This window comes from Prionailurus viverrinus, chromosome A3 (assembly GCF_022837055.1).
Source record: "Prionailurus viverrinus isolate Anna chromosome A3, UM_Priviv_1.0, whole genome shotgun sequence".
In the NCBI taxonomy this organism is placed as follows: Eukaryota; Metazoa; Chordata; class Mammalia; order Carnivora; family Felidae; genus Prionailurus; species Prionailurus viverrinus.
Genome location: NC_062563.1, coordinates 39,361,810 through 39,383,248, shown reverse-complemented (window position 1 = coordinate 39,383,248; position 21,439 = coordinate 39,361,810). Strand labels below are relative to the sequence as shown.

Here is a 21,439-nt window from a genome sequence, read left to right as displayed (position 1 = left end):
TATTTACTTTTTGAGAAAGAGAGCATGAGCAAGGGAGGGGCAGGGAGAGAAAGAGACAGAATCTGAAGCAGGCTCCAGGCTCTGAGCTGTCAGCATAGAGCCCAACACAGGGCTCAAACTCAAGAGCCATGAGATCATGACCTGAGCCAAAGTCGGAGGCTTAACCGACTGAGCCACCCAGGTGCCCCATAGGACTTTTTACTTTTAAACAGTTTTTTAATGAACATGTCCATTCCCTCTCTCCCCATTTTAGAAATGTTTCTGAGCATCTAGAGAGCAGTCAGACCACAAAGAAAGCTAAATACTGGCAGTCAAGCTCACTCGGTAGTTCTGTGACTTTCTCATTCACATAGCAACTTGACATATGCTGTGTATCAACCTGTGGTTCTCTCACAAGTTGTTAAAACTACCAGTGTCAAAACCTCAAATGTTAAATCTCAGGTGCCAAGCATCTAGGACGTTATAAATAATCTATAGCTTTTTCCATATTTTGAATTATTTTTATAGGATAACTTCCCAGAAATGGAATTACTAGGAAAAGGCATGAACACTTTTTGTGTCTTGAGATAATTGCCAAATTGTTTTCCAAAAGGGTTGTACCAGCTTATAATGCCTTTAGCAATAAGTAAAGTGCCAGTTTTGTGGACTTACCATCAAAATTGGGTATATTCTTTTTTTTTTTTTTTTTAACTTTATTTTTGAGAGAGAGAGCATGAGCAGGGGAGGGAGAGAGAGAGAGGGAGACACAGAAACTGAAACAGGCTCCAGGCTCCGAGCTGTCAACACAGAGCCCGATGCAAGACTCAAACTCACGGACCACATGATCATGACCTGAGCCAAAATCGGACGCTTAACCGACTGAGCCACTCAGGCACCCCAGATATATTCTTTTTTTTACTGCTAATTGAATGGAGGACAGTTGATATTCTAATATATAGTATGTATTTTTTAAGTCTTTAGCCATAGTATTTTTGAAAGTCTCAAATAGAGTATTGCTATCTGAATCCTTGGTATATGCATGCACACGAGTATCTGCATAAATGTGCATGTGTGTAAATATAAAGGGTCTTTTATATAATGTATATAGTAAATGACACAAATAAGCTAATCTTCAGGATCTGTTTATTTGTTTGGAAAGTGGGACTAATAATACCTTTCTTGCTGAAACTGAGATATTTATAAAGGTACCTGATAAGCTACAGTACTATTCATGTCATATGTGAATTTTGGTGGATTTGTGTTCAGCAAAATGTGTGTTCCCAGTAATAGTTACCTGGAACCACAGGGCTTTTATGTTATACTTCAATAAACCACAAAGGGTCAGTATGAGATTATACTATCTCATTTACTAGGTGTTCTATGGCTTGAATTTCCAAAATATTAAGCTTTTCAGAAAAATAAGTACCGTTAATCACTAACACTTGTTGGAATATGTTTTTTTTTTACACTACTTTAAATTTTATTTTTTTTAATTTACATTGAAATTAGCATACAGTGCAACAGTGATTTCAGGAGTAGATTCCTTAATGCCCCTTACCCATTTAGCCCATCCCCCTCCCACAACCCCTCCAGTAACCCTCTGTTTGTTCTCCATATTTAAGAGTCTCTTATGTTTTGTCCCCCTCCCTGTTTTTATATTATTTTTACTTCCCTTCCCTGTGTTCATCTGTGTTCCCGTGTGTCTTAAAGTCATCATATGAGTGAAGTCATGTGATATTTGTCTTTCTATGACTAATTTTGCTTAGCATCATTTGGTTTTTAAAAGGAATTTTATTTTAGAGTATTTAAACTTCTAATCTTTTTACATTGGGTTATATACTATAGTAACAGCATGAGTTTAATTCCTTAAAGGTATAGTATTTTTTTTTTTAATTTTTTTTTTTCAACGTTTATTTATTTTTGGGACAGAGAGAGACAGAGCATGAACGGGGGAGGGGCAGAGAGAGAGGGAGACATAGAATCGGAAACAGGCTCCAGGCTCTGAGCCATCAGCCCAGAGCCTGACGCAGGGCTCCAACTCACGGACTGTGAGATCGTGACCTCGCTGAAGTCGGACGCTTAACCGACTGCGCCACCCAGGCGCCCCCTAAAGGTATAGTATTAAAGGAGGCAGATAACAGGTACATTGGTGTAACAACTAGAATAAACTGGACTTTCTGTTGATACTTTAGTTCCTTATGCAAATGTAGTAATACGATCACATTAGTTAGTATTATGAGTAAGTAAAAATGTTGAATGATAAAATTTTTAAATAAAGTTGTAGTTCATTATTTTGATGTTTGTGGAGTAATTTTTCCCATCTCAGTGTGTTGCTAAAAATGTATCCTGGCTGACTCATTTTGATAAATAGATAAGGTGATGTATGTTGGGTCTTCACCAGTGAATGTGCCTCATTAGGGAATTTGTAATGTACATATAAATGAAGGATAGTCAGTTTTAGCTCACATGTTAAATAACCTCTCTTACATTATGGTTCAAATAATTGATGTGACAATTTTTTGGTTGTAGATGATACAGGGTATATGTAAATAATATTTTTGAAATTCCATCCAGAATGTGAACAAATAATGATGTTTCTTTATAATCTTAAAACATTAGATATGATAAAAGTCCTCTTTTCCTTAGTTATCTTTGGTTTAATAGATGCTAGTGAAAAGGATATCTGTTTCTTTTTTTCTCAATATCCTTCAGCACTCCAACTTTCCTTCAAATACTTATTGAGCACCTGCTAATGCCAGGAACTTTTCTAGACACAGTGTGAGCAAAACATACAAATCCTTGACCTCATAAATCTTATGTTCAGATGAGTCTAATAAAAAAAGTATTTGAGCAGAAACTAGTAGAAGTCAGATAGTGAGACATGCAGGGAAGAGTATGAGAGCAGAGGTAATAGCAAATACATGGCCCCGAAGCTATAGTTTATCTGTTGTGTTTAGGGAATAGCAAAGAGAGCAGTGTGACTGGAGTGAGTAAGTGGGAAAAAGAATAATAGATGAGGTCAGACGGGTAACTTGGAGCCAGAAGGACTTGAACTTCTTCTCTGATTGAGATGATAAACTGTTGGAGTTTTGAGCTGAGGGGTGATAAGATCTGAATTATTTTTTTAACATGATCATCCTGGGTGCTGTCTTGAGGGTAGATTAAGGTAGGAGGCAAGGACAAAATGGAGAAAATCAGTCAAGAGGCTATTGTACTACTCCTGATTGTGGATGGAATAGGTTTGCAAAGGAACCTCAAAAATTCTCTTTTGGTCACATGTTAATTTTAAGATGCCTGTTACATCTCAAAATAGGCATGTCAAGGAGACATTTGAATATACAAGTTAGAGTTCACACTAAAGGAATTTAATATTGATAGTCAGATTTCTCATTCCAATAATATTCTTTATAGTTCTTTCGTGATCGTGTCAGTCAGTTTTAAAGTGTACAGTAGTGAGTTATAGAATACCCACAATCTGGATTTGTCTGATTGTTTTCTCACAGTTAATTCAGAGAGAAAGGTTTTGGCAAGAATTCTCCATAAATGGTGTTGTATACTACCCATTGCTTCATATCATGAAGTTCCTGATGTCAGTTTGTCCCATTATTTGTGCTGTTAACTTTGCTCACTCAGTTAAGGTGGCATCTGACTGGTTTTTCCAATGTAAAGGCACTTTTTTTTTTTTTTTTTTTGGTAACTGGTAAGTAATTTGTGGGATGTATAAAATTACCCTATTCCCAAAATCCTATCTGATGGCATTGCATTCTTTGATGATCCTTGCTTGAATCGAGTTTTTATACCATTCATTGAAAACGGATTTTCTGTCATTTCCTTCTACGTTTATTAGTTAGCATCTACCCCCTTTCTTAATTTATTATGGACCAATGGATTGACAGATCTGGAGGAGTTTTTCTATATTGGGTCACAGAGGAATGGGAAAGAAACTGGAGGAGGAAGTAAGATCAAGAGAGCATTTTTCTTTCATATGGGGAAAATAACATGCTTCTAGAAATGATCCACCAGAGAGAGGAAAAAATGATGATGCACAGAGAACTGTGTTCTAAAGTAGGCAAAAAGAGTTGGAATATTTTTGCACAAGTGGAAGAATTGGCTTTTGATCTATGTGCCTGGGCATTTCATCCATTGTACCAAGAGAGAAGGCAAGGAGTATGATCACAGGGTAATGGGTAGAAATGGTAGTGACAGCTTGTAGTGCTCTTCTATTTGCTTGTATTTTCTTAAGTGAAATAGGAAGAAGGTCATCAGCTGAGAGTAGGGATAAGAGAGGAGACAGAGATTTGGACAAAAAGAAGATATGAAATAGTTGTCTAAGAGAGTGGTAAAGAGGGAAATTTAATAGTACTGCTGAACACCAATAAGGGTGCACTTGCAGTTCATGTTCACGTAAAGTTAGATGAGTCAACGTAATTATATTTTTCTTTAGCCACATTTAATGATGTGGTGCAATCATGGAGTAAGGGGAGAGTTGGACTAAACCAGTCTAGTAGATTTGTCAACCAACTATGACCAAGCAGGAGAGGGGTAAGGGGATTGAAAGTTATATGCAAGACAGTGATTGTCATGATGGACCAAGGGATCTATATTGGGTTAGGAGGAAAATGAGGGTATGTTGAGCATGAGGGATGGGGAAGAGGTGAGAAGATTAATGGATTGTAGGTCCCTATGAGATAGAAGGTTAGATACTAGACAGAATATAATGGAAAGATTAGAGCTAGTGTTTGAAGAGTAGGATACTTGAAATTAAGATTATGCTGAGATTGCAATTTAGGATTATGACATGGTCTAGTTATGGTCCTGGGAGTAAGTTTTTAAGATGGAGTATAGAGTAATAGGAAAAGTGGAGGTCAGTGAACTATAAGGCCCAAGATCATCTGTGTAGATATTGCAATCACCAATATGACAGCGCTTATATTGGAGAGTGGCAGTGAGCCAAGGGCTTAGCTTTTCAAGATATAAGGGGAGAGACTAGTTATTAAGTATCTACAATAAGAAGAGCTTGTAGGGGTGCCTGGGTGGCACCCAGTTGGGCATCCAACTCTTAACCTCAGCTCAAGTCTTGGTCTTCAGGGTTGTGAGTGCAAGCCCCTCACTGGGCTCCGGCACTAGGTGTGAAGCCCACTTAGAAATAAATTAAAAAAAAAAAATTAAAAAGGGCTTGTGGGTAGTATAGTCTAATAATATGCCATTCAGAGTTGGGGACTTTAGGGAGAAGGGCCAGCCAGTGGACTGGAGGTGGCAATTAGTAGTAAGGACAAACTATGGGAAAGAAAAATTCATCGCCTAAAAAGGATATTTGGGATATAGGCCCCAGAGGAGAACAGGTTTCAGTGAGACTCAGATTAGCAGGTAAATGAAGAAAATTCTGTTAATGACTACTAATGAACGATTGTAACTGACTAACTTGTAGAAGGCCTTCATTGTTGAGGAAGAGTGAGAAATGGTCATGTTCTCAATCTTTATTAGATGAGTCGGAAGTTGTAGACTTCTTGTGGTGACAGTTTAAAATAGGGGTAAAGGGCATAATGAGATTAGTACTGGTGATACTAAAGCTTTAATGTGGTGAGACTGAATTTCTTGAGGGAGCTCTTGTCTGGAACCTAGAGCTGTAGGATTCTTTTTCAAAGGAGACATGGAAGCCAGAGGAAAAGCAGCAAGGACTCCTCTTACTGTCTCAGTCAGTTCACTCAGCCAGATGGTATGGGCACAGCTCTTCCTTAACTTACTCTTTCTTCTACCCTCTATAGTTGTAATTCTGTTTTTATTCTGGTGTCCACTTTGTCCTTTGTCCTTCCTTTTTTCCCCTTTATTCCACCCTCATGCTTCTGTTTAGTGTCCCAGTGGGAAGCTTAAACACAGAGACACATTAATGACATATACCTATGTTCCTTGCATTATTTATTCTCTATTCAAAACTAAAATGTTTTTGAATCAGTTGGGTATTTTTTGCTAGGCAGCCCAGTTTCAAACATTTTAATTTTCATTCATCTCAAAACCTGTTCACTATTTACTTTTGGCTATATCAGTATATCCAATTATTGTCAATGTATTCATTATTTGAAATGTATTCACAAAAATGTTTTTTGGTTGGAACTTTTAAAATAACCAGATGTGTAAAGTTTTGAGTTGAGTGGAGAGGAAAGCATTAAATGGGAAACCTGAACTTTAGGCTAAAGAATTTGCAGTATGCTTTGTGATTTGATGATGGGATGGAAATGAGTTTGCAGCACATTATTCTGTCTTGTACACAGCTAGTAAGTGGCTAGAATTGTAGGGTGTGTGTTCCTTCCATGAATTGACTGTAAGGATTTTGTGAAGTTATAAGCTGAAACTTTTTGATGTGAAAAAAAGAATCATTTGTGGAATGTGTAATAAAAATGAAAAGCAGCTAGGGTTATCTAAAAACATTGATTGGTAGCACATTTTCTACATAGAGTTGCCAGTAAATTTCTCTGAATTTCCTGGATTATTTTAAAGATTATTTTCTCTCTTAACAATATTACGACTTAATTTTAAAAAGAGCTTTCCAAAAAGCTTTAAAAAAATATCTGAAGCAAGAATTGAGGATATTTTTATACCAGTCATAGTTTCAGAAAGTGCTAAAATTCCTGTATGTTTTGAAGTTTCAGGTTAATTGGTCTGCTGTCTTGGGATGCTTGCAAACATCTAGGATGACTTTTTTTTTAATCAGTCATTCCTTCTCTACCCATATATCACTTCAGTTGTACTGTTTGCATCTGTAGCCACTATTTCCAGACAGTAGTACTTTTGCCACAGATTTATAATCTCCCTGAAGTCAGTTCAAGAAGAGCGAGCTTGTTTCATGTATTGTTTTCCCACAGCCCACAGCTATGCTGATTTGTTTGAAGTTGTGAATTCTTTGGTCTTTAAAGCAGAGCTTTTGCCTATTCTGTTTGAGGTTGTCCCACATCATCATTCTATATGCTAACTGCCTCGCTAGCAAACCATCATTTTTCTCACACATGTTCCATGTTATTCTGATAGAATCCACTCAGACTACTTACTTACTTTCAGCAGTTTCATTATTGTTCTTTTTTTTTCTGAAACTGGAAAATCATATAACGTTATGTTTACTAAACACATTGATTTTTTTCTTGATATTTTTTATTGTTATGAAATACATATAAAATTTACCATCCTAACCATTTTTTAAGTGTACAATCAGTGGTATTAAGTATATTCATGTTGTTGTACAGCCATACCTTCATCCATCTCCAGAACTATTTTTCATTTTGCAAAACTGAATCTGTGTCCATTAAACAGTAACTCTTCATTCTCCCTCTCCCCTGCCCCTGGCAACCACCATTCAGCTTTCTGTTTCTATGATTTTGGCCACACTAAGTAACTCACAAATGGAATCATACAAGATTTGTCCTTTTGTGATTGGCTTATTTCAGTTAGTGTAACGTCTTCAAAGTTCATCCATGTTGTAACATATGTCAGAATTTCCTTCCTTTTTAAGGCTGAATAATTTTGTTATTACACACACACGTGCATGCATGCCCCACATTTTACTTATCCATCCAAGTGATGGTCACTTGGGTTGCTTCCATATTTTAACTATAACACATTCATTTTCATACATTTTCTATAAGCAGACATAATTGATTATATTAGATCCTCATTTTGAGTTCTCCTTTTTTTGTTTCATTTTTCATACTTATTTTTATTTGTTTCTAAATAATCTTTATAATCATAATGCCTGTACCACATTCCATTGTGTTTCTGATATGTAAATGATGAATCACTCCCCTAATGTTGTGTTTTAATGTTGTGTTGTGTTTCCTAATGTTTTGCTATTGTGGATAACATAATAACCTTATATTGGGTTTTCTTAGGGTAAATTCCTCTTTTTAAAATTAATTAATTTATTGTTGTTAGTGTTTATTTATTTTTGAGAGAGACAGTGCAAGTGGGGGAGGAGCAGGGAGAGAGAGGGAGACACAGAATCTGAAGCAGGCTCCAGGCTTTGAGGTGTCAGCACAGAACCTGATGCAAGGCTCAAACTCAAGAACCATGAGATCATGGCTTGAGCCAAAGTCGGATGCTTAACCAACTGAGCTACCCAGGTGCCCCTAGGGTAAATTCCTAATAGTAGAACATCTTCACGTCTCTTATCATATATCTTGAAACAGTTCTATTAATTCATGATGCTAACTGGGAAACATTTTTTCACTTCTGAAGATGCCTCAGAAATGCTAACAACATTTTGCACAGAATCAAAACTAGCTTCTACAGTAGGTTCAGGTTTTGAAGCCACATAAAGGAAAGGACATATGTACTTTCTGCAGATCTTTGGTTTGATACAAAACTTAATCCCACTGTGGGACCATATGCCATATTCTGGTTCTCTGAAACGTTTGCCAGCCTTTCTCAGTGCCCTTTCGGTTAGACTATTGTAGACAGATGTTCACTGACTATATAGTGCAATGATAATTTTCAGCTATGAGGTCCAAGATAAAGCCAGTAAAAATGTCTGTGGCTTGAACTGGTGGCTAGGCTAGGCAGGCTGAATCTGCCGATTTTCATGTGGGAAGGGTTCTGTATTATTCATTTCACATTGACACTGTTTGCCTGATGAGATATTGTTTGCCTACTAGAGAAAGAGGCTGCAGACCTTCTTCCCTTAGGATAATCTTCATTAATGATAGCACTCATCAAATGAGCTGTCAAGAGATACATCCTTAACTCAATTTACTCATTCAGTAACATGGAAAACCTGTATCTGTTAAATTATTTGGCATAGCTTGAAAACCTGATCCTCTGTATGCCAAAAGAGGAGTGCCAGTAATTGTGACTTGAGTGAGTTCCCTTTGGTGTTTGAAATAATATGCCTTAGTGGTAAGTTGAAGCATGTACTTTGAAGGCATATGCTTTCCTAAGAATTGACTCACATAAAATAGGGAATTCTGGCTGTGAAGGACTTAACCAAGATTTTTCTAAGCATTTCAGCTTTGGTTATCATAAAATAGATTTCATTTTAGATTCCCGTTAGTCCTTTATGTAGAAGCATGGGGGAGATTTTAAAATATTTGTTAAAGTAATTTGGATGCATAATTTTGATCAAGAAGAATTACATTTTATTTTTTTTAAGTTTATTTATTTTGAGAGAGAGAGAGAGCACGTGAGCAAACACAGAGAAAGAGCAGAGGGAGAGGGAGAGAGGGAGAATCCCAAGCAAAGCCCAGTGTGGGGCTTGATCCCACAAACCATAAGATCATGACCTGAGCCAAAAACCAAGAGTTGGACATTTAACTGACTGAGCCACCCAGGTACCCCAGAAGAATTACATCTTAAAATGCTCTTTGGGGATGCCTGTGTGGCTCAGTTGGTTGAGCAGCTAACTCCTTATTTCAGCTCAGGTCACCATCCCAGAATTGTTGTGATTGCAGGATCAGTTATGATCTCCAACTGTGCTGAGCATGGAAACTGCTTGGGATTCCCTCTTTCCCTCAGTCCCTCTTTCCTGTGTACACTCGTGCGCTCTGTCCCTCAAATAAAAAATAATAATGAAGTAAAAAATTCAAAAAAAATTAATAAAATAAATAAATACAATGTTCTTAGAGGAGAAATTTGCACTTACTGGATGCCTATTCTGTATCAGAAGCTGTGCTAGGTGCTTTATAAAAAATATGACAGTAAATTCTTCCAGCAATTCTTTAGTGATTATTAATGCATCTTACAGAACACTTAACTAGGAACAGACTTACTCAAGATCACAAAGGTGGGAGATAGAAAAACTATATTTCAAACCTTGATGTGTCTAACTTAAGTACCCATTAAAAATTTTAAAGAGTATTTTCCTTGGATTACTAATTAAATCTGGTGCCTACTATCTTCATTTAGTGCTCTTCTCAACCTGTATATGTTTACTCTTGTGTACACAAAGATATGTAAAGATGTGTTCAGTGAATTTTATTTGAGAATTTGGAGAAATTTTATTTAAAAAAAACAATAAGCACTTACCTGGGATGACCTAGTGTGTACTTTCATAGACTTCTCAGGCTGTTGGGAACATTTTGGTCTGCAGCCAGGGTCACCTGTGTGATGATGTCAGAGAAGGCTGTCCTCTAACTAATAAGCTGCTTTGGAAGTTAAACAGAAAAGGCAAGAGAAATCTTTTGAGTGTTTGTTGTTGAACACTACAAGCTTCTGGGCCTGCATGTTATTAGTTGGTATTCTAAGATTCTATCTTTTGAGGCCTAAAGAATGTTTGGTCTGTCATGGTTTCCTTAGTAGATTATGTCACCAAAGAATCCCTAAGAATAGAAACAGTGCTGTCATAAGATAAACTGTGGAAGTATTGAAGTCCTAAGGTTTTGTTGTTGTTTTTTAAAATTTTTTAAAAATTTATTTATTTATTTTGAGAGAGACAGAGACAATGTGAGTCTTTGTGAAGAGGGGGAGAGAGCGAATCTCAAGCAGGCTCCACACTCACAGCACAGAGCCTGATGCGGGGCTCACATGAGATCATGAGCTGAAACTGAGAGTTGGACACTCAACCAACTGAACCACTCAGGCGCCCCAAAGTTTTTTGGGTTTTTTAAAATGTTTATGTATTTATTGGGGGGAGGGAGGGCATGTGAGCAGGGGAGGGGCAGAGAGAGAGCCTCGAGGAGCCTGATACGAGGCTCCATCTCACAAACTGAGATCATGACCTGAGCCAAAATCAGGAGTTGGACGCTTAACCAACTGAGCCTCCCAGGCATCCCAAAGTCCTAAGTTTTACTGTTACTTTCATTCTATATCACTCTCATTCTATAATTTTTTAAATGTAATGGAGGACATTGCCAATGAAATAGACTCTGGGTTAATTACACATCCTGGAAAAGTTGAAAGAGTAACCTTTAAATGATGGTCTGTGTCAGAGATTCCCAACCAATATACTGCCTGTGGATTACAGATTTGCCAAAGGGTTGATCCCTTTAGACCTTAGGCCAACCAGAGCCCTCAGGTTGGTTTCCTTCTCTGGTTGCCTTTTCCATTTATTCCAGTGTGCTATGTAAACATTTATCATTTATACCGCAATAGGAAAAAGTTTGCCAGGGTACTGCTACCTAGCAGTTATTTGCAAAATCTTTTTAGAAGTAGTCAGAGTGTATAGTTTACTTATATATAAACTCCAGCTAAATGTGGAAGGAAATACTTAGGTTGCAGCAAGAAAAATCTAACTTGAAAAGTTGTTAAATACTGAAATGCTAGGGAGGTTGATGTGTTTTTCATTTCCTTTTACTTTTATAATATAAAGTTTTTTCTTTAATTGACTTAGAAATACAATTTTGGTTGGACCCCGGCCTCAAAATGTCCTTCTATATTAATAGCTTCTGTGGTCAGAAACTCTTCCAGGGAGGAAAATAGTTAGGCTCAGTTTCAAGCCACTAATTTATAGGTAGATTTTTCAAATACAGCATCTAGATTGAGACCTGCTTATAGTGAAATTTGTCATAGCATTGATAATTTACTGTGATTATGAAAAGAGCATAGAAGGCTTGGTACCAGAAAATCTGGGTACAAGTACTTATTATTTTGATGGAGAGTAAATGACAAAAGACAAGTGAAAGCCATTTTAATTTTAGCACACAGCTGTCAAAGAGTAAGCACTAACTACTTTTTTTATACTTTACTACCTGTATAAAAAAACAGATTCAAAATGTAAACAGTGTATTCTACAGTTAAAAATAATAATAATAAAATGAACACCTGTGTACCAGCTTAAGAAAAAACATTACATTAATGTTGGTGAGAATGCAGCTGGTGCAGCCACTCTGGAAAGCAGTATGACAGTTCCTCAAAAAAATAAAAATACAACTACCCTACAACCCAGCAATTGCATTACTAGCTAATTTATGCAAAGGATACAAAATGCTGATTCAAAAAGGCACATGAACCCCAATGGTTATAGCAGTGCTGTCAACAATAGCCAAATTCTGGAAAGAGCCCAAGTGTTCATTGGCTGATGAATGGATAAAGAAGATGTGGTATATACATACATTGGAATTCTCGGCAATGAAAAAGAATGAAATCTTGCTATTTGCAACGTTGGGGATGGAACTAGAATGTACTGTGCTAAACTAAATAGCTCAGAGAAAGACAAATTCCATATGATTTCATTCATGTATGGAATTTAAGAAACACAATAGGTGAATATAGGGAAAGGGAAGGAAAAATAAGAAACAGAGGGAGGCAAACCATGAGAGACTCTTAAATACAAAGAAGAAACAGGGTTGCTGGAGGGGAGGTGGGTGGAGGGATGGGCTAAAAGGGTGATGGGCATTAAGGAGGGTACTTGTTGGGATGAGCACTGGGTATTATATGTGAGTGATGAATCACTGGGTTTACCCCTTAAACCAGTACTACACTGTATGTTAACTAACTTGGTTTTAGATAAATAAATTTTAAGAATTAAAAATGAAAGAACATTACCAATATCTGTGGTCCTTTATGAGACTCCTCAGTTACAACCTCTTCCTTCCTCTACCAGAGGAAACTATGAAACTACATTTCATGTTAATCATTTTCTTTTTCTGTGTAATCATTTTACCACATATACATATATCCCTAAACAGTTTTGTTAATTTTGACCTTTATAAAAAGTATCTTCTCTGTATCCTTCTATCATTTCCTTTTTTCTATTAACATTCTATTTTTTAGATTATCCATATCAATATATAAAGATATGGTCTATTAATTTTCACTATTACACAGAATTCCATTGTAGATATGTAACAATGTGGCTGTTCTATTGACAGTTATTATAGTTTATTCCTATCATAAACAATATCTTTGTGAACATTCTTGGACTTCTCACCTAGGAGCACACAGAGAGAGAATCCCTTAGGTATATGTAGAATTCCTTGGTTGTGGAACCTGCTCACAGTTACCTTGACTAGGTCGTGCTGAATTGTTTTCCCAGCTTTTACTCTAACCGGTAGTTTCCGTGAGTTCCCAAAGCTCTTTATCCTCATCTTTAACTGATATTGTCAGGCTTTTCAGTTTTTGCCAGTTGAATGTATAAGTAATGGTATCTCAGTATGGTTTTAATGTGTGTGTTACTCTCAAATATTTGTTGAGTTCCTGCCATGCGTGCCAGACTCTTCTTTTCACTGGACATGGAACACTGAACAGACTTTTATGGGGTCCTACATTTTAGGTTATGGAGGTTAGGAGAAAGGAGAGAAGGGGAGATAGAAAATGAATAGGTAAAATAATGAAGTGGTGATTAAGGGCTATAGAAACAAAAAGATAAAGTCTGGATGGGGAGTAGGAAGTTCAGGGGTGAGAGTAGGTAGTGATTTAAATAGGACCGTCAGGAAAGGCTTCATTGAGAAAGTGGCATTTGCACAAAGACTTAATGGAAAGGACAGTACACACTAGTTGTTATCCTGGGACAGAGCATTTCAGGCAGAAAGAATAAATGCAAAAGCCTTTAGGGGGAGTATTTCTGATATGCCCAAGAACACTAAAGCAGAAGTGACTGGAGCAGAATGAACCAGGGAATGGAGAGTAGTAGAAAATGAGGGCAGAAAGGTGGCCAAATCACAGAAGGTTTTGAGACCTCTGGATGGACTTTAGCTTTTACTCTAAATGAAATGTGAAATGGAAGTGATATGACCTGACCTAAAGGATTGTTCAGGCATTTGCCTACTTACTAATGAGGAAAAACATCTCTTAGTGTTTCCTCATGTGAAATGCCTGTTCATGTATTTTGACTTATGTAGTATTTGTTTTCCTGAGTCATAGGAGTTCATATATTCTGTATTGGTCTCTATCAGTCATATATCTTCTACTTTGTGATTTTGTCTTTTATTCTTTATAGTATCTTTTGAAGAACAAAAAAAGGTATAGTCAAATTTATTAACCTTGTCTCTTTATTCTTTTATACCTCTGGTTCATATAATTTAATTATAATCCTTGGGTTAGGGCACTCTCATTGGTCCAGCATGGCCCTTTTATTTATTTATTTATTTATTTATTTATTTATTTATTTATTTATTTATTTATTTTTAACAGTAAGTGAATCCACTACAAAAGCTAGGGTCATGTAGTAACTTACATTTATCCTTTTGATCTCCCCTACTTCTCCATGTCTATTATAACCATCATCCACATCTTGGTATTCAATCCTTGGCTTTCCATTGTATATATTTCCATCTCATTCGTAAGTATTCCTAAGAAGTGTGAGTGCATAAAAAGGCATGAGGTACTAATGTATGCTACAAAGTGAATGAATCTTGAAAATATGCTAAGTAAAAGAAGCCAATCACAAAAGACTACATATTTTATATGCAATATCCAGAATAAGAAACTCTATAGAGAAAGGAAGTAGATTAGTGGTTGCGGGAGGAGAGGGAGTATTTAAGAGTGTCCTGCTGCGGAGAGATAGAGTGTCTTTTTGAGGGGATGAAAATGTTCTAAAATTGACTAGTGATGGTTGCACATACTTGTGAGTATATTAAAAAACTATAGGGGCGCCTGGGTGGCGCAGTCGGTTAAGCGTCCGACTTCAGCCAGGTCACGATCTCGCGGTCCGTGAGTTCGAGCCCCGCGTCAGGCTCTGGGCTGATGGCTCAGAGCCTGGAGCCTGTTTCCGATTCTGTGTCTCCCTCTCTCTCTGCCCCTCCCCCGTTCATGCTCTGTCTCTCTCTGTCCCAAAAATAGATAAACGTTGAAAAAAAAAATTAAAAAAAAAAAACTATTGAATTATATAAATGGGTGAATTATATGGTATATTAAATACTATCTCACTAAAGCTGTTAATGTTAACATTGAGGGGAGGAGTGTGGATTTGTTGTAGATACTTAAAAATCTTTGGGGATTTTTTTCATTCAACATCACATTCCTAAGATTTATCTCTGTTGTGTAGCTGTAGCTCATTTGATTATATATACCACAGTTTATATATCCATTCTCCTGTTGGATACATATTTGGGATGTTCTTTACTATGGTGAAACATGCTGTTACAAACATTTCTGTGCATCTTCTAGTACATGTTTAAGTTTTTCTGGGTATTTATCAAAGAGTGTAATTGCTGGGTCATAAGGTGTGTGAATGTTCACGGTTATAAGATGAAATACTAAATTCTTTTGTGCTGGTATTAAGTTTATACTCCTACCAGCATGCTTGATTTGCACTTCTCTTCTTACAAATGCAATTGAATATCTCTTCATGTATTTGTTGGACATACATGTTTCCTCCTCAGTGAAATACTCATAAATGTCTTTTGGCCAGTTTTCTGTTATATTATTTGTGCTTTTTCTGCTGGCTTTTCATTCTTGATTTATTTTTCATAACAGTCCTTTGTCTTTTATAGGATTTTTGATAACAGTCCTTTGTCCTTCTTCAATATGAAACTCTTCCCCAGCCTCAACCCCTTGCTACACACTCTCTTGGAGGTTTATCTAATGAATAAAAGTTCTTGATTTTAATATTGCTAAGTCAGTCATTATAGTTAATGGTTTCCGTGTTTCATCTAAGTAATCCTTTTCTATACAGATGAGACTGATATTCATCTTTATTTTCTACTAAAGGTAGAAAGTTTTGATGTGTTTGACATTTAAGTCCTTGATTCATCAGGAATTGATGTTTTATATGATATAAGGTAGACATCCAGTTTCATCTTCTTCTACATGGATTTTTTTAAATGTTTATTTTTGAGAGAGTGTGAGCGGGGGAGGGGCAGAGAGAGAGAGGCGGGGGGGAGACAGAGGATCTGGAGCAGGCTCCACACTGACATCAGTGAGCCAGCTGCAGGGCTCAAACCCACAAACCATGAGATCATGACCTGAGCTGAAGGTGGACGCTCAACAATTGAAGGTGGGCTCTCGACTAACTGAACCCCTACATAGAGTTTTTTTTTTATCCTGTTCCATTTATTAGATAATCTCCCCTTTTCCCCAATAATCTGACCTATCACCTCTGTCATGTACCAGAGTTTCAAAACTGCATGGATCTTGTCTATATTGAATATATTCTGCATAAACAAAACAAACAAACAAAACTGCCTGGATCTGTTGCTGGGCTCTCTGTTTTATTAGTTAATCGGTCTATCCCTGGACTAGTACCACACTTCTTAAACTGGATAAAAAGTACAAATGACCCCCATATATACCCTGCCCCCCCAGAACAATTGGTTGAAGGCTCTTTGAAGAAAGCAAACTCCAACAACAACAACAAACCACTTGCGAGTACTGAAGTTTGCAGTATTTTCAGGGCAGAGCCAAAATTCAGTTAAAGCAAGATGATGAAGAAAATGTTCAGAGATATAATAATTGAGTTTTTACTGTTAATGCACTGTTAATTCTAGAGATTTAGTGGTAGAGAGTGGAGGGAAGAAGAGATAGTAGCAGAAAAGTAGATGTATAGTTAACTTCTGAGATTAAGAACATGGGAGATTAGGGGGGACCTGATGATTAGGGGCTTTTTGGGGTGACCAAAAATAGGGATAAAAAGCACAGAGATTATTCCTGGTGGGTTCAAGGCGGATTTTGGTGGTGAGGCTGTGAGTATTGAAGATTAGGGAAGGAGGGGTATCTACTTCTGTTGCCATGGATGCACCAAGGTAGTCCCCCCACTTAACCCCATTCTGGGGAGAGGCAAATTTACTGTCTATCACAAGACTCCCCCTTGACTCCTGTTGGCAATTACAGGTGAGGAAGCCAGTATAACTAAAGAACACACCATCTTAATTCCATGTCCCAGGGGCCCACTTCTGAACCCTGCTAGGAAAGGGTTGCCTTTCTCCACAGTGCTATCTTTTGTCCCTGGCTTTTAAGATACTTTAGTGTTCTAGGGTTTCATTTTGGTTTATCTAGATCATATTTTTGCTTGGTAGCTTTAATCTTGTGTAGAGTTAACAGGATACCCACAGTCTTGAAGATTATTATCTTTCATCGGTTCTGAAAACTTCTCATTTTCTCTTAAAATATTGTGTTTTCCTCATGTTCTCTATTTTTTCCTTATGGAAATCTCATTTGATATGTGTGGTACCTTCTCATTCTATCTCTGATAACTCACATGTTCCATACTTTTGAACCTATGAAGCATGCTGGGTAATTGCTTCAGTTTGTCTTTCAGTTCATTCATTTTTTTTCTTTACCTCTGTATAGGCTGCTGTTTAACTTGGCTGTTGACTTTATTATTTCAGTTATATGTTTCATTTGAGGAAGTTTTGTTTCCAAATCTGTCTCATATTTTTGATAATCTTATCTTTTAATTTTCTCTTTTGTTTTTTTTAATGTGCTGATTTCTTATTCTGTATCTGATAATTCCAAAATCTCTAGCTGTTATAGATTTGGCTTTTGTATTATTTTGTTTCTGCGGACTCTGGCTCATATTGGCTTTTTATTGTGATCTCATTGTTCTGGGATCCATCTTTACCTATGGGAATTCTCAGAGGCCTGGGTCAAAAGTACTTCTACAGAGAGTGCTTTAGAAAGTATTTGCCAGACGCCTAAGGGCGCTTCCATTCCAAGACCAATTGAAACCAAATTTTTGGTTTGAGGTATTTGGGGCCACACAGATAGTGTGAATTCTAGCCACAAACCCATGGATTTGTAGGCTTGTGGTTATAAATTCTCTGGGGAAAAAAACATGTTTTTACTTCCCTTGTTCTGCTCAAAGCCAAAGCCCAAAAAGGCATGTATTCATTCCCTCTAAATTTTTGGAGGAGGGGCAGCACCCACTGAAGGTACCCTTAAGGATCCTGGCTTCAAGGTAGTGGTCTCTGATAGGAACTTCCACCATAATCAGACACTGAACATTGCCTCTTGCCTCCTTGGCTAACAGCCCATTAAAACCCAAGATCCATGCTAGACAATAACGGATGGATGTATGTCCCCAAGGGAAAGTCCTTGCTTCTGAGCTAGTATAACGTTTCTATTTGAGCTTTCTTATTGTGACTAGACTCCAAAAAATCCCCTTTGTTTCCTTACATCTTAGCCCTTCTTAAAAGTTATGTATTACCTTTCTACCTTGTCTGTAAACATTACATGTAAAAAATAAGGGTAGAATAAACAGTTGTCATTCCTCTTTGCCATAAATTAAATAGCAAAATGGCTTCATCAGAGTTAGCCAGAATTTTATTCTGTTATTATTAGGACAGCTTGTTATTATATACATTGTGATTACAAACTACTTGAAAGGGAAAAAAAAAAAAAAAACAAAAAACAAAGTACAGACAAATACAGAAAACAATAGCTCCCTAATGAGGCCCAAATGTCTTGTATTTGAAGTCGGCTTTTTAAGAACATTCAATTCTAAGAAGTGAGGACAGCTTGGTTCATAATAAATTGAAAATACTTATAAATGGAAGGCATCACTCTTAAGGGAGAGTAAAAGATTTAGAAGAGCTTAGAGTATAAGCTCAAATTCAAGGCAAATGTAAAACAGTTGCTACCCACTGATAGTTTTTAGACATTCAGCAACAACAAAAAACATTAACATGTATTCATTCAGTACATACTTTTTAGGTATTTTCTATGGATACCTCATTGAATGCTTTGGGAGATACAGAATTAAATGTTATGGGAGAAGCCATTTCCAGTCTAAGTAGTTTATCTATACCCTTTTATCCTTATTATCTTTATTATGTTGTTTCCACATAGTAGGTATAACCATATTGTAACAGTATTAAGTGTGTACAAGGAGCATTTGTATCAGTTCTATCTGGTTGATAATTCTTACTGTTTACTATTGTTCCCCGAACTAGTTATTTTACTTTTTAGTTTCAGGCATTGTTGCCCTCTATCTATAGGTTGGGAACAAATTTGACTTGTTTATCCTTTCATTTGTACTTTTCTTTTAACAGACATTAGGTGTCTGTTTAGGTCCTTCACTAGCCACCAGGGTACTCTTGCGAGGCCAGGGGGGAAACAAGCTATGGTCTCTATCTTCACGAGGCTTACAAGCTAGTAAAGGAGGCAGCCATTAATAATAATTTTAAAAATCACACAAGTATGAAGTTGCAACTGTGATAAATGGTATAGAATAAAAGAATATAGTACTGTAAGAATTTAAGAAAGAGGGATTTACAGAGGTTAAAAAAAAGAAATTATGAACCAGATTCTGAACATGTTCTAAACAATTTCTTGTTCTGAACAAGTCTTAAACCAAGTTCAAAACATATCAAGTATTTACCTTTCTTATTTCAAAGGTTGATAGTTTGACTTATCCAGTATGCTTTAAGGATACCTAAGTACATAATGACTTGATTATTGTGGAGAAAAAAATACCACCGGGAAGATCCTCATTACTCACATGGACCAAGTATTCCTGTAACTTCTATTATATAAGTAAATGTGTTCTTCCCTCTATCCTACCCCATTGAGGATAACTGGCCCATTTGAACAGGTACCTTTGATTTCAGTGTTCTTCAGGAGATGGCTGGTGGTTTTCCTCTAAAACCCTTATACATAGAATGAATTCCAAGTTGGGAGTTCTCTCTGATGGTGGTGGTGGTGGTAGTTAGTTACACTTTAAAAACTGCTTTTGGAATTACAACCATGAATAAAGATTGAGTCATTAAATGTTCATAAGTATTCTCAATGGATCCTAAGTCCTCACTTAAATAAAAAGTGCCAGTTTCAGCCTATATCAGAAATCTTAAAATATGCATTTTGTTTTTATAAACAAAACCAACTATACTACCTACTTGAGTTAAGTTATTCATGTCCTGCCCCTTGAAGACTTCAAATATTTCCGATGAGTAAGGTCAAGAGAAATATATAGTCTTGTTTTAGTGGATTTTAAAAACATATTTGAAAGTATTTTTGTATATATGCAAACTACCAAAATAATTTTGAATGGATTGTATGTAAGTTATTGTCATAATTGAATCATCTGTTTGTGGCTGGCTTTGAAAGAGTTTTTTTACCCCTTATTTGTAGGATTATTGAGTTATTTTTAACTAATTCAGCAGTCCTTGGCTATACACTTAAACTTTTTAAAAACAAATTTGTGCAAAACTAAAAACAGTTATAATGAAGTTGTTTTTTAGTCACATAGTGGCTTCTCTCAAATGAGGCTAAAACTGTCTGAAGAATGTTCTTGTGCATATGCCAAGAGGCTTCTGGAATGGACATATTTTTAAGAACCAGAGCATAAACAACTGTGATCTGTGGCAAGAGATATAAATGACCTCATGATGACAATGAGAACAAAGCATTTTTAAGTTATCATGGTGTTGTGTTCATTCACTGCAATGTGTTTGTCATTCTACTTAATACACATTTGGTGTATTAAGTGAGAGCCAGGCAAAAAAATTACAGACTGTATTGAACTGAAGATAACTATTTCTTTGTTGTTATAAACCAACTAAATACCAGAAAAAAAGTTTAAAATATTTTCTGAGAATAATATTTCATGAATTTTCTACAACTATAGGTCCTTAAACACACATACCCAGACCACTTTGGGATAAAGGCCATTTATTTATATCCTAAAGTTTTGATTCATTTTCTGTTGGAGAGAATATGTTCCAAACTTACAAGATCAAACAGTTGGCTTGAAATAAGAATTCCTCCTTCAAGACAGATCAATTAAGTGTTTATTAAGTACTTACTATGTGTCTGGCACTATGTTAAATATTATGGAATACAAAAGAAGGTGACTTTAGCTGCCTTTGGTTTAGTTGGAAGAAAACTCTAAAGTAAAGTAGATGTTATATAATCAAGTACCAAATAAAATAATATATAACTTCTCTGATACAAGTAATGAAATAGCCCTTCTTTTCAGAAATGACTTCTAATCATTGTTTAGAACAGTGGTTCTCAACTAGAGGTAATTTTGCTCCCAAGAAGACATTTGGCAATATCTGGAGACATTTTTATTTTCATGACTGAAGCTATTGGCATCTACTGGATAATGCAGAGATATTGATAAACATCCTTACAACTACAGGATAGTTCCTCACTACAAAGAATTATCTGGTCCAACATGACAGTAGTGCTGAAGTGAGGAATCCTGCTATAGAACCTACAAATGTCACGTGCTAATAATAAGTTTTGAAGTTATGGGAGCTGGCCTCCTGTTTTCCTGTAGACCTCTACTGCACCTGTAAATGTTCTTTGCCTGAGACCCTTAGATCCTTATATAGAAATGACCTTTGAGTATCCATAAGCCCCTGAATGCTGTATGCAAGTGTTTCCAGTACAGTGTTTCAGAGAGAGATTCTATATCTTATCAAATTCTCAAGGTACCCATGTTCCAAAGAATGTTAAGACCCTACATGTGTAGTAGAAGTTCATAGTGATTGAGACACATCAAAACAATGTCCTAGTTACTTAAAAGAGACAATGGTATGGAGCTTTCCTCAGCATCATTCTAAGCATCACGTTAAGCTTCAGGGATCAAAATTAAACAATACTTTTTGGTGAAAAAAAAGTCTCTAAATATATCAATTTAATATTTAGGAATAGTAAAATC

General features: G+C 36.4%; 2 protein-coding genes across 3 annotated transcripts in view; one reads left to right on the top strand and one right to left on the bottom strand.

Moving 5' to 3' along the window:
* The window catches only part of NDUFAF5 (NADH:ubiquinone oxidoreductase complex assembly factor 5), a 64,500-nt gene extending 54,299 nt beyond the window's left edge, over positions 1-10,201 (bottom strand). Inside the window, exon 1 of the mRNA XM_047852440.1 lies at positions 9,985-10,201. Within this exon, the coding sequence (XP_047708396.1) occupies positions 9,985-10,011 (27 nt within the window). The 5' untranslated portion in view covers positions 10,012-10,201. The remainder of the gene's footprint in view (positions 1-9,984) is intronic.
* Positions 1-21,439, top strand: part of ESF1 (ESF1 nucleolar pre-rRNA processing protein homolog) — a 66,466-nt gene that overhangs the window by 26,734 nt on the left and 18,293 nt on the right. The window lies entirely within an intron of this gene.